This window comes from Mizuhopecten yessoensis, unplaced genomic scaffold (assembly GCF_002113885.1).
Source record: "Mizuhopecten yessoensis strain PY_sf001 unplaced genomic scaffold, ASM211388v2 scaffold5141, whole genome shotgun sequence".
NCBI lineage: Eukaryota > Metazoa > Mollusca > Bivalvia > Pectinida > Pectinidae > Mizuhopecten > Mizuhopecten yessoensis.
Window position 1 is genome coordinate 1,490,877 of NW_018405900.1, and position 12,584 is coordinate 1,503,460.

A 12,584-nucleotide genomic window follows, 5' to 3' on the forward strand; every position below is an offset into this window, starting at 1 on the left:
GTGTAACTTGAGGTACAGCATGGAATTAGATTATCTAAGTCCCTGGGTACAGCAATGAATATGAATAAGCGTAACAGGGTGCACATAATGTATACATGTATGTTGTATATAGATAAGATACACATAACTAACGCTCCGGCTTCAATATCATTCATAAAATACTGATTATAATTAACAAATAATAATACTAAAGAGAATATCATAAGAATTATACCTGTTTTTGATATAAGTAGAGAAGGACGATTTTAAGAAAGAAAAAACAATAATTACACGGAATTCGCTTGCGGCATTTCAGTTGGATTTGTAAGATAATACTGGAATAATACTCTATGCAATCACATCACATTCACTTGTTTTATTAATATGATGATATTCATATCCAATATTTTCCAAGCACAAGTTTCATATTTCATCACCTTTTAAACATTTGCTATCGCTTCGTTAAAATAAAAACAAACAATTGCACGTACGTTATTTAGTTTGGGTTGTTAATCATTTTTAGCAAATTGATTAAATATTTTTTTAGCAACAAGTTCAGAAATTGAGACTAAAAAAATAAACTACCCACTTGACGTATCCATATGTAGTGTTGATGTCGAAGAACCATTGTTCAAGACTATTCCCGTAACTTCATCTTGAAATAATATTTGGGGAAAATATAGAAATAAAAAAAAGATAAGCGAGAAACCACCAACATCAAATATACTTTTAATCTTATGAATTCATATAAAGGAATGTGTTTCGGCGTCGAGCAGATTAACTGAGTATATGTTAAATGTAATGTACTGTTGAGTTCCAAACGGATGCCATTAGAAGATCAATATTCACAAACATTCGGCGGACAAGTCATCATTCCAAATGATTTTTGTTGGTGCTGACGGGACAAATGTTGCCTTTAAGTACATCTGCATTTGCCGCTGTGCAAATAACACGCGGGTACTGTATAGGTAAATACAGGTCAGAGTTAGGGTCAGAGACCGACACGCTTCCGCGTGCAAGTACATCTAAATCTAAGTCCGTTATTGGTCTACTATGAACTGCGTTTTAGAAGCGTGTTTAACTAAACGGTTTGATTGCGTTTGCGTTGGTTTCCGTTGCGTTTTCGTTGCGTTTGCGTTCCGTTTGCGTTACGTTTCCGTTGCGTTTCCGTTGCGTTTGCGTTCCGTTTGCATTATGTTTCCGTTGCGTTTCCGTTGCGTTTGCGTTCCGTTTCCGTTGCGCTTGAGTTTCGTTTCCGTTGCGTTTGCGTTTGAACGGACAAGAAAAATTAAATATATAGATATATATAGCTAACAGGATTTCTCTATATTCATGAGATTAATTCTATGTTCTAGCAAACACCATGTTGGTACTACTGCGGTGTCTTAACTTTAAGTTTAAAACCTCTGTTGTATAGGATTTGCCTTCCTTCGTTCATAATTGTTATTAGCCAACTAGTTATAAACAGTGGCTCATAGCCCGATTTTGGTATCTGAAACTCCGACTTCCTCCGAACGAAGAAGAAAAAATAAGGACGTTATGATCCCAGCAAATTTCTATATTGAAACAAAAGAGCCAAAACGATGTATGTTGTGGGACACAATACATTATTACAGTACGAGACACTACGCTACCTCCCAAATACACATTGAATATTGCACGTTAGTTGAATGTATGTGAAACAACGAGGGCGTTATGACCCGGACACACATTTGTAACAATAGTGTCTAGAGTTTGGCGCCGGATCCAATTGCAGTAATCGCAACTCCTCTTAACGTATACATAGACTTCCTGGTGTGCACAAAAGATTGACAGGCAGATAGGACGAGTAATTGTACACGTTGAAGGAGCCAACAGGATTTTCTATGACACCTAAAAATCATGTAGATACTACTGATGAATGTATGTGACACAGCAAGGGCGTTTTGACCCGGACACACGTTTGTAACAATAGTGAATAAAAGTGTCTCAACTATGTCTTAAGTTTTGCGCCAGACCCGATTTCAGAAATAGCCAGTCCGCCTTTCGAAAATACATTCCACAACTGCCAAGGTGCGTATGAAATATCATCGAAAAGCCAAAAATACTACGGAAGAAGAGCATTAGGCAAAATTTAGTCATTTACGTAGCATATATGTTAATACTATTCGCCAATCAAAAACTGATTTTGTTAATAAACTATGTAATAATCTCCATAAAAGTAATACATTTAGTGCTAGAGATTGGTGGAAACTATAAATCGTGTTATGAGTAATTCTGATAAAAAGTACAATATCCCTTCCATAAATCACAATAATCATTTATTTACTGATGACAAGGCTAAAGCCAATGTTTTAATAAATATTTTTGTTTACAGTCAAGTATTGATGATGACGGTATAGAAGTTCCCTAACTTCAACGGAATCATGCTTTTAGACTCTCCGACATAGTTGTCTCTTCAGACGACGTCAAAGGCCCAGACCTGATTAACCCACGTCTATTGAAGGAAGCTATAACAATCTTTAGTATTCCTTTATCTGTATTTTTTAACAAATCATTGTCTGAGTGCGTTTTTCCTCAGGAATGGAAGAAGGCAAATGTTTCCTCCATTTTCATGACAGTTCTTTAGTAGCTCATTATCGGCCAATTTCTCTTTTATCTAAAGTAGGGAAAATAGTGGAAAAGTGTGTTTACAAAAATATACATAATTATCTTTGAGATCACTCTTTACTATCTTCTAGGCAATCAGGTTTTCGAAAGGTATATTTGACTATTTTTCAGCTTTTAGAAATATCCAATGGTATTAACAAGGCATTAGACAACGGTAATGAAATTGGAATGGCATTTTGTGACATCAGCAAAGAGTTTGATCGAGTTTTTGCATCGTGGGTTTCTTGCAAAAATATCTAGTTTTGAAATATGTGGTTTATTGATATATTGGCTTACTAATTATTTATGTAATCGTAATCAAAGAGTTGTGATCAATGGCAAAATTTCAGATTGGACTGCTGTAACTGCTGGTGCCTCAAGGTTCTATCCTTCGGCCTTAACATTTCCTACCTTAGCTTTCATTAATGATATCATCAATGATATTTCTGCTATGATCAAACTATTTGCTGATGACACGTCGTTATATTCAATTGCTGATGTACCTAATACACCGGCTGATATTTAAAGACAGATCTTAATAAAATCCAAAAGTGGTCCGAAAAATGGCTCATTAAGTTTAACCCTTAAAAAACCGAGACTATGAAATTCAGTAAAAACAACCACACAAACCAGCTCACACTTCCTTACTTATGAATGGTATTATCTTAAGGGAATTTGACATTCACAAATACTTAGGTATGTTTTTCTCTGGGAACGGAAACTTGGCTGAGTACATAAATCATATAATTAATTAAAGTATCAGGGAAATTAAATATTCTGCATAAATTTAAATTTTAAATCGACACATAATCACTCCAAAAATCATCAGGCTAATTTTGGAATATGGGGATTTAGTTTGGGATAACATAACAGTTGCTTAGTACCAAATGCTAGTTTAAAGTTTACAAGTAAAAGCCTCACGTATAGTTACTGGTGGAACAAAACTTACTAGCATTCTTAGTTAAAGAAGAAAACTGTCTGGAAACCCGACAAAACTAGACGTGACAACCATAAAGTTATACATCGCATGACCCCCAACATATCTTAGAAACATTATACATCCAACACACTCCACATTGACGATTACAGAACAAGACATCAAAACAATATTCGACACATACGCTGTAAAACATCTAGATATCAAAAGACGTTTCTCCCTTCAAACACTGAATTATGGAATCAAATGCCAGAAACAGTTAAAATTGATCCGTCTATTTCTAGACTTAAGATCTATTTAAACGGAAATGTTGATAATATTCCTTCCTATTACAATAACAGTTCCCGTATGGTCAGATCCACCATGCCATTCTACGCATGGAATAGAGTTCTTTGAATTATTATCTCTTCAAGAAAAATCTTGCAGATAGTCCTATCTGTTTTTACTTTGCTGCCTTCGAAACAAACGAACATTTCCTAAAACATTGTCGCAAGTATGAAACTTTCAGACCTAAATGCCTTCATCGTCTTTCTTACCAACTCTCTACTAATGCATTGCTATATGGAGACTCTAACCTCTCAACAGTTTAAAATATAGAAATATTCGAAAAAGTTTAAAACTCTATTGTCCAGTTAAAACGGTTTGGTTAAGCATACAAGTATGAAAATGTTAATGAAATGAAATTGTGAAAACCTCACAAATGCTGTCATAATGATACAATTACTTACCATTTCATGGAATATCAATTTATCTTTAGTTGCATGTCCCTTACCACATACTTTTATTTTTTTTCATGTGTTTACATGCTCCTGTAGAATTTTCTATTGTTAGTAATCTATAAGGCCAATAGTTTGTTAGAAAGACGAGAAGGATTAATGCAAGTACACATTACTTGTTTCATCATCATGGTTGCTTATATGTCATGCCATCTATTTCATTACTTGAATAAATACTGTTTAAACCAAACTATCAGTGACAAAGGTCCCAGTACCACTCCCGAGAACTGCAACAATGCATTGGAAAGTGGTTTTCCTGGTATGACTATGCCTTTGATAAATCAATTTCTGAAAAGAAAACTATACTTTGCGTGACTTTTATGACAAAATAATAAAGATATCAATAAATAAATAATGCAGCTGGACCAGCCCAGGATTCGAACCCTGCACTTCCAATTGTTTTAATGTCGCTCTCACCAATCGAGATACCTGGCAAACGGCCCAAATATGCTACATTTATATCAAAACGAAATGAAGGCGGGTTACCGTATATGCAAGCAAACAAAAACACTGATTGGTTATGTAAGGTTTTGCCTGTAGTGGACATGAGTTCAGTAGGAGATATACATTTGTATTCTACATTATTCATTACACACGTAAACATTTACAATGTCAATTTGCTACCTATGATTTAAGCCTTTGTTCCCAGTGTTTTGTTCTACACTGCTTTCAGGACAAGCTCGATTGTAAAGCGTATGTTTTGTGAGGTATCGTTGCAAAAACGTGATGAAACACTAACCTCTAAACACGATATAGCCACATTGCTAATAGCTGAAAAAGATATGTAACAGCAGTACAATGTCAAAGAAACGGTTAAGAGGGATGAAATAAATATGTTTTGGAAACAAATAAGAAACAATAAGCACTTCCATATTTTTTGTTGGTTCGGTAGTGACCACTTGAAAGTAACATGTTATCAAATCGTACTTATTGGTCCAATTGCCACTGGAAACCTGTGAATGACTAGTTTTTATCTGAAACCCCGGGAGTTAAAAACACATCTAGGACAAATTTCGAAGTGCATGTGACTGAATGTTAAAATTCGTTAAGCTGACTAATTTAAGATAGTGTAGGCTTTCGGAAATCGTGTATTTTTTAATAGAAAGAAAAGTACTGAAGCACATAAATTGATTATTTGTGTGTCGCGTTAACTCGATCATTGGATATTGCGTCCTGTGCTTAGAAAATGAAATAACTACATACTTGAACAACATCAATTGTGTTTATATACTGATATCAGTGTGATTCATAACAGCTGTATCATCCCTCGTGTGTCTACTGACAACATAAAATTATACATTACACTACTGTCATCACACAAAGGATAAAACATGAAGTAACATCAATTTCATATTTTGTATTACGATGTAACAAGTGCAGCGTATACATCACTGCAGAATGGCTGTTTGTAAAATATAAACTTTAAATACAGTAAAATATTTTCTAAAAAATCTGTAAGAGTTACTTTTGATCAAGTTCCATGATAAATCTGTTAAAATGATTATGAATTAGACCTATTTGTGCAATTCAAAAATTACATAAGAAAATTGGATTTCAGTTTTCTTTATTATGTTCTGTATGACTTAGGCAATCTGGTCAATGCAGCGTATTTATCTCGTCATAATGAGGCAAATTACAACATGTTTGATTCCTTGGCACATCGCCCACCTAATGTGTACACTTGTATCAAAGGAATCGTTATCACTTTAAAATGCATCTCTGCACGTCTAAATTTGTATCTAAATAGTTGATACATCCTGAAACCTAATAGCGCAAGGACAAAACACTTTTTCATAAAATCTGTTTCAATTTTAAAATGAGTAATGCCTCGATAAAAAAACCTGACGGGCTGACTTTATAAACAGTATTATTTGACACAATACATTACACTGCTCTTGTCCCCGACGTCTGCCGTAATCTTGATGGCCAAATGTATCTGTTTTGAAAAGTGGTAGGATTCATTAATTACACATTTTATTCACAAATATTTGAAATTCATGTAATTGGGTGTTTTACTTTCCAATACTGTTTCATACAAGAAAAGAAAGCTTAACTTTTATTTTCTATTTTTCCTGGCTATATCATGTCTATTGGATTCGGAATTCAATAACGGACTTACTAAAAATATCTATGGTCGCTATGTTCACTAGATAATGCTGGAATTAACCTATCTTTTTAAGACTATAAACTGATTGGTCCGCTAGAAAGAGGTACATGTAGGATATTCCTTGCAAAATGCTGTTGTCCTATCACAGGCAAACAAAATTTCTACTTTCACGATCGTTGTCACCGCTTATGTTACGTTGGACCGTGATATTTTAACGAATCATGCTGTTGCATGCACACAAAGAACATCTCATCAGCATTTAAAAAGGTAATCAGGTATGCATGACGAAACAATAACATCCTATGTTATTTAAAGACACTCCACGCATAATTCTTATTAAAAGTTGTCTATACCTTAACTAGCAAAGATGTCGTGTTCTCATGTCACAACTTGGGAGGGGAAACGAACGAAAACAATTGCTTTGTTGCGACAACTTGCAGATGGACTAGATGAAATGGAAAATGACGTGAATATTTCGAAAGTGACTGGAACATCAGCAGCTATCGCAGGAGGACTCGGTACTCTTGGCTGTATAATAGCAGCCCCGTTCACGGGCGGTTTGTCTACTCTTGGTATAGCAGGATTTGCCACCCTCGGAGCTGCAGGCGGTGCCGTAAACATAGGAGCTTTGATTGGGAAACATTTTCATGAAAGTGGTTTGATCAAAGATGTTCAAAAAGCTCTTGACGAGGATCGTAAAGAAAGTGAAAATTTAAATATGGCAGCTTTTACTATAGGTGAAACAGGTAAAAAAGATGTGGATATTGGGAGGAATATCGTAGAGGCCGCGGCAAAAGCGGTTTCCGCAGTTGCCTTTTTGCCAGTAGACATTAATGATTTGGTGGAAACGTCAATCAAAGTAAACAATGGATCCATAAACAAATCTGCAAAAAAGGTACGAAGGATCGCTAATGAACTTGAGGCCGAGATGAAAAAAACTGGAGGTAAATATTTTATATAATTGTGTGTTTAAGACACTTCTAAAGTTCGTACTATTATTTGGTCATGGGCGGGCGTTGATTCCCCCACCGTCAATTAAGGGGAGTTGAAACATAGAAAATCCACTTTAAGGATGTACTCTTCTGAGGTTTCAATCACGTTCAAGTCTCGTTTTGATCTGGTGTAATGGGTTTTTGTAATATTTGATAAATTATGATCAAGTTTATTAGCAAACACGCATCTGAAAAATATGTCAAAAAACTAGATGCCTGTTGTTTGTAGAACTTTTTTTACAAGAATTTAAAAAAAATACCAATTCGGCGGCCATTTTGAAAATGTGTATTAATGTGTATTTCTTGCACTTCAAAAAAGGCCAAAATTTCACCTTTTTTGACACAAAATTGATCTCTTAAATTGTCATTGTGTCGCCATTTTTAATTGTAGCAGGTTCAATTTTGCTCTACATTTTGATAACGTTCAATATGATAAAAATAATTGGCAACAAACAGGAAAATTATATACATTATTGATATTTATTTTACATATTTAGTGTAACTGGAGCACTTTAGATTTTTGACCCCGAAAAAGGTAACAATTACACAAATAATATTGGGGCAAAAAAAAGCAGCACACTGACCCCCCATTTTTGTAGATGTTTTAGAAAGAGAAACACATTTTCATTTAATTCATTAAATATTAAAATAAGTTTAATACCAGAATTTTTCATATCAAGCGTTTAATCTGCAAAAAATGGTAAAAAATGAGTATTTTGTCATTAAAAAATGAGGTTTTTTTCATTAAAAAATATGGGGTAGGGGTAACTTAAATCGGCTTTCTGAGTTAAAAGAATAAGATTTAGAAATTTTACATCCATAATTCAAGGGAAAATAATATTTTCATCAATTCTACAAACATTCATACATATCTGATAACACACTTGGAAAAAATTGTATGAATTTGTTCTGCAAATGGTCAAAACCCAAAAAATCACCTAAAATCACATGTTTTGTTAAATTGTTATCTTTGACCGATCATAATACAAAAACGAATACACGGACATATAGTTTTTTGCATTTTCTACTATGCCATTAAATCCTTTTTCCAAAAATCCGTATAAGGAAAAAAATTGAATACAGGAAATTTTTGACTTCTCAGAGGTGTACATCCTTAATATCACTTATAATTGTACCACTTAAACAAACAAAGCAATTTCGTTAGATTATTTTGCTATTCTGTAATGACCATAATGAAACCTTTAAGATGAACAAATAATGTATTTCGTGACCTCATATATTGATAGAAGATTTTTTTTCATAATAATAATAAAACATTTTTAAGTGATAACTCCATATTAAATCTCTTGTAAGGTAGCATAATAATATGTCTTGCGTCCATGCTTTCTCCCATATATTTCTCATTTCATAAAAAGTTATGTACAATAAAGCATAGTCAGCGGTGCAGAGTAAAGGAAATGTTATTTCATATCTATGTTTATATTTCAGGATCAACTTGTGCGGCCTGTGCTATGAAGAAATAAAGATGTGAAATTGCATTCCGCAGTGTTTAGTTCCAAGACATCTTTCATCGCTTCGGTTCAGTCATTTTATTTTCGAAACTGGTGTAAACACATATAGTTCCATGTTTGCGTGAGTCCACAGAGACTAGTTTTAAGATTAATTGAAAATGTGAATGGACATCAGAGGAAGAAGAATTAAAAACCGTACAGATGTAACATTTTCTCTTACTTATTTTATCGAATATTATTAATCATTTAACTTGTGCTTTATGTTTGTATTATGTATGATTAAACTCTGCGACTTCAATAAAATACTTAAGCCAATATCGTTGTCTTATATTATGAGATTGTGGTTTCAAAGATAATACATTTATCATTTACATTGACTGTTGTTCCCAACTGACTTTCGTGCCATGTGATAATTTTTGATTCCCTGAGTGACTCAACGGGCGGGGCAAATGTAACTGATTAAGGTATTTTTATAAAGTGGAATGACGCCAGGGATGTGTAGTTCGATTGCCAGCCTTGCTATTCAGATCATGTTTATTTGATAGAAAATTAACGTAACGCCAGTACAAGTCCATGTCAGACTTTTCTTATACCTGCTGAAGTTATTTCTAAAAGAACTTCTTCGCCTTTTTAACAAGAACATTTGGTTATCTATTCAATTGATTTAGGTAACAAGTTGTAGATGCAATTAAACACTGTTTTCGGAAGTGTTGTGCACTTTCTCAGAATAATGGAAAGGCAACATAATTGAAGCGCTGTTTTGTTCCAACACTAGTATTAACGACAGGTATTATCTGGGGGGTTCCAACACTAGTACTGTCGACAGGTATTATCTGGGGGGGTTCCAACACTAGTACTGTCAACATGTATTATCTGGGGGGTTCCAACACTAGTACTGTCAACAGGTATTATCTGGGGGGTTTCAACACTAGTACTGTCAACAGGTATTATCTGGGGGGTTTCAACACTAGTACTGTCAACAGGTATTATCTGGGGGGGTTCCAACGCTAGTACTGTCAACAGGTATTATCTGGGGGGTTCCAACACTAGTACTGTCAACAGGGATTATCTGGGGGGGTTCCAACGCTAGTACTGTCAACAGGTATTATCTTGGGGGTTCCAACACCAGTACTGTCAACAGGTATTATCTGGGGGGGGGGGGTTCCAACACTAGTACTGTCAACAGGTATTATCTGGGAGGTTTCAACACTAGTACTGTCAGCAGGTATTATCTGGGGGGTTTCAACACTAGTACTGTCAACAGGTATTATCTTGGGGGTTCCAACACTAGTACTGTCAACAGGTATTATCTGGGGGGTTTCAACACTAGTACTGTCAGCAGGTATTATCTGGGGGGTTTCAACACTAGTACTGTCAACATGTATTAGCTGGGGGTTCCAACACTAGCACTGTCGACAGGTATTATCTGGGGGGTTCCAACACTAGTACTGTCGACAGGTTTTATCTGGGGGTTCCAACACTAGTACTGTCGACAGGTATTATCTGGGGGGTCCAACACTAGTACTGTCAACAGGTATTATCTGGGGGGGTTTCAGCACTAATACTGTCAACAGGTATTATCTGGGGGGGTTCCAACGCTAGTACTATCAACAGGTATTATCTGGGGGGGTTCCAACACTAGTACTGTCAACAGGTATTATCTGGGGGTTCCAACGCTAGTACTATCAACAGGTATTATCTGGGGGGTTCCAACACTAGTACTGTCAACAGGTATTATCTGGGGGGTTTCAACACTAGTTCTGTCAACAGGTATTATCTGGGGGGTTCCAACACTAGCACTGTCGATAGGTATTATCTGGGGGGTTCCAACACTAGCACTGTCGACAGGTATTATCTGGGGGTTTCAACAGACTTTTGTTGGTTTGTTGTTCAGAGTTTAATGTCCTGTCAACAGCTTAGGTCATTCAAGGACGTTTCAACAGACGTAGATCTATTTCATAGCTTTACTTATCTAAAATATGATAAGAAGAATATGGCATGTGTTGATTGGTCAACATTATATATACGACTGTACTTGTGACAAGGGCATATCACTGGTACTTTTTACATAGATCTACTAACAGAATGACCATTATTAATCACGTGTATCTTACTTGAATATATTTTCTTTTTTACCGTTTTTTGTTAACAGGAGTTAAATGAATAATTCGAATCAACGATCACGAGTTTTTGAAATTCTTTTTAATATATTTTTGAGTGATCAACATGATGATATTGATATGCAAAAATCAGGCTAACGAATAGAGTTCAAAGTATCAGTTATCAATTTTTGTATAAGCTGGCTATCAAGATTATAGTTTTAAGAAACGGAGCCACGTAAGTTCTTTTTTGTAGAACCTTTCTCTTTAAAAACGGAAAAGTTATTATTTTGAAAAAAAGACAGAACATAATGTTTAATGATTATTAATTGCTGAATGTAATAAGTAAATGTATTTCTAAAATACAAATCGTTTAAATATATTCCAAGTAATATCTTTTTATAAAACAAATAGAAAGTAAATAAAAAAAATACAAATCGTAATTTAGTGCAAAAATCAAGGAAAATAAATATGATTTGCACCTTATTAGCAATTCGTTCATTTATGACTTAAAATTTGTACGCTTTGAAGTGTTATGTACTAAGTAAGAATAATGATACATTTTGTACATGACAAAGTTTGCTTAAATGTCTTTCTTTACGTGACATCACGTGATACAGGACAGGCCTAATTATCATGTTGACACGGTAAAATATGTACCTATAGGGATTTCTAAATACTATTTGTTTTACACAATATGAGGTCTTATTCAAGATATAACCTCAACAATATTTCGATAAGATAAAGGTGGAAAAATCTAAATATATGTTTGATATCGAACCATTTTCTAAACATTCATTATGATGTTTACAACTGCATATATACTTTGTCCCCAATATGAACACATAACTTTTGTGGGTGAATATAACTTTTATAAAGAATTATATCAAGTAGGAGGTAACGTTCAACCAAATACACAGGAGAAATATCGCATCAGCCAAATCATGAACATTCTAAACGGTCGATTGACCGAAAATGTCATTCAGGGTCATTACACGACAAAGTATCATCTATTATCAAACTAAAGGGTGTTTGACACCCATTATACCGATAGGAACAAATGCGTATACCGGCTGCGTTACAAATATAAAATCTAAAAAATATCTTACTAAGTGCTGCACTTGTAATTGTACCTATAAAAGGAGTTTAAAGCTTAAAAAACAACATAGAAATGTGATAATGCATGTATTTAATGCATGTGGCCGCTTTATGTATTATAATTGGATGTGACCGTTTTATGTATATAATTGGATGTGGCCGCTTTATGTATTATAATTGGATGTGACTGCTTTATGTTTTATAATTGGATGTGACCGCTTTATGTATTATAATTGGATGTGACCTCTTTATGTATTATAATTGGATGCGACCGCTTTATGTATTATAATTGGATGTGACAGCTTTATGTATTATAATTGGATGTGACCGCTGTATGTATTATAATTGGATGTGACCGCCTTGTGTATTATAATTGGATGTGACCGCTTTATGTATTATAATTGGATGCGACCGCTTTATGTATTATAATTGGATGTGACCGCTGTATGTATTATAATTGGATGTGACCGCTTTGTGTATTATAATTGGATGTGAC

The 12,584-nt window shown here is 34.6% G+C and overlaps 1 protein-coding gene across 1 annotated transcript; it reads left to right on the forward strand.

Moving 5' to 3' along the window:
- The first annotated feature begins 6,542 nt into the window (after positions 1 to 6,542).
- Positions 6,543 to 9,208, forward strand: LOC110450288. Its single transcript, XM_021497744.1, has 2 exons — positions 6,543 to 7,371; positions 8,869 to 9,208. Exons 1-2 carry the CDS (start codon positions 6,795 to 6,797, stop codon positions 8,901 to 8,903), a joined length of 612 nt encoding a protein of 203 aa, XP_021353419.1. The 5' UTR covers positions 6,543 to 6,794; the 3' UTR covers positions 8,904 to 9,208.
- Positions 9,209 to 12,584: the final 3,376 nt, after the last annotated feature.

Bases quoted from the DNA above. Each gene is read 5' to 3' on its own strand.
- LOC110450288 (XM_021497744.1), top strand. From the start codon at position 6,795: ATGTCGTGTTCTCATGTCACAACTTGGGAGGGGAAACGAACGAAAACA. The intron at 7,372-8,868 runs GTAAATATTTTA...TTTATATTTCAG, and splicing joins CGAGATGAAAAAAACTGGAG to GATCAACTTGTGCGGCCTGT.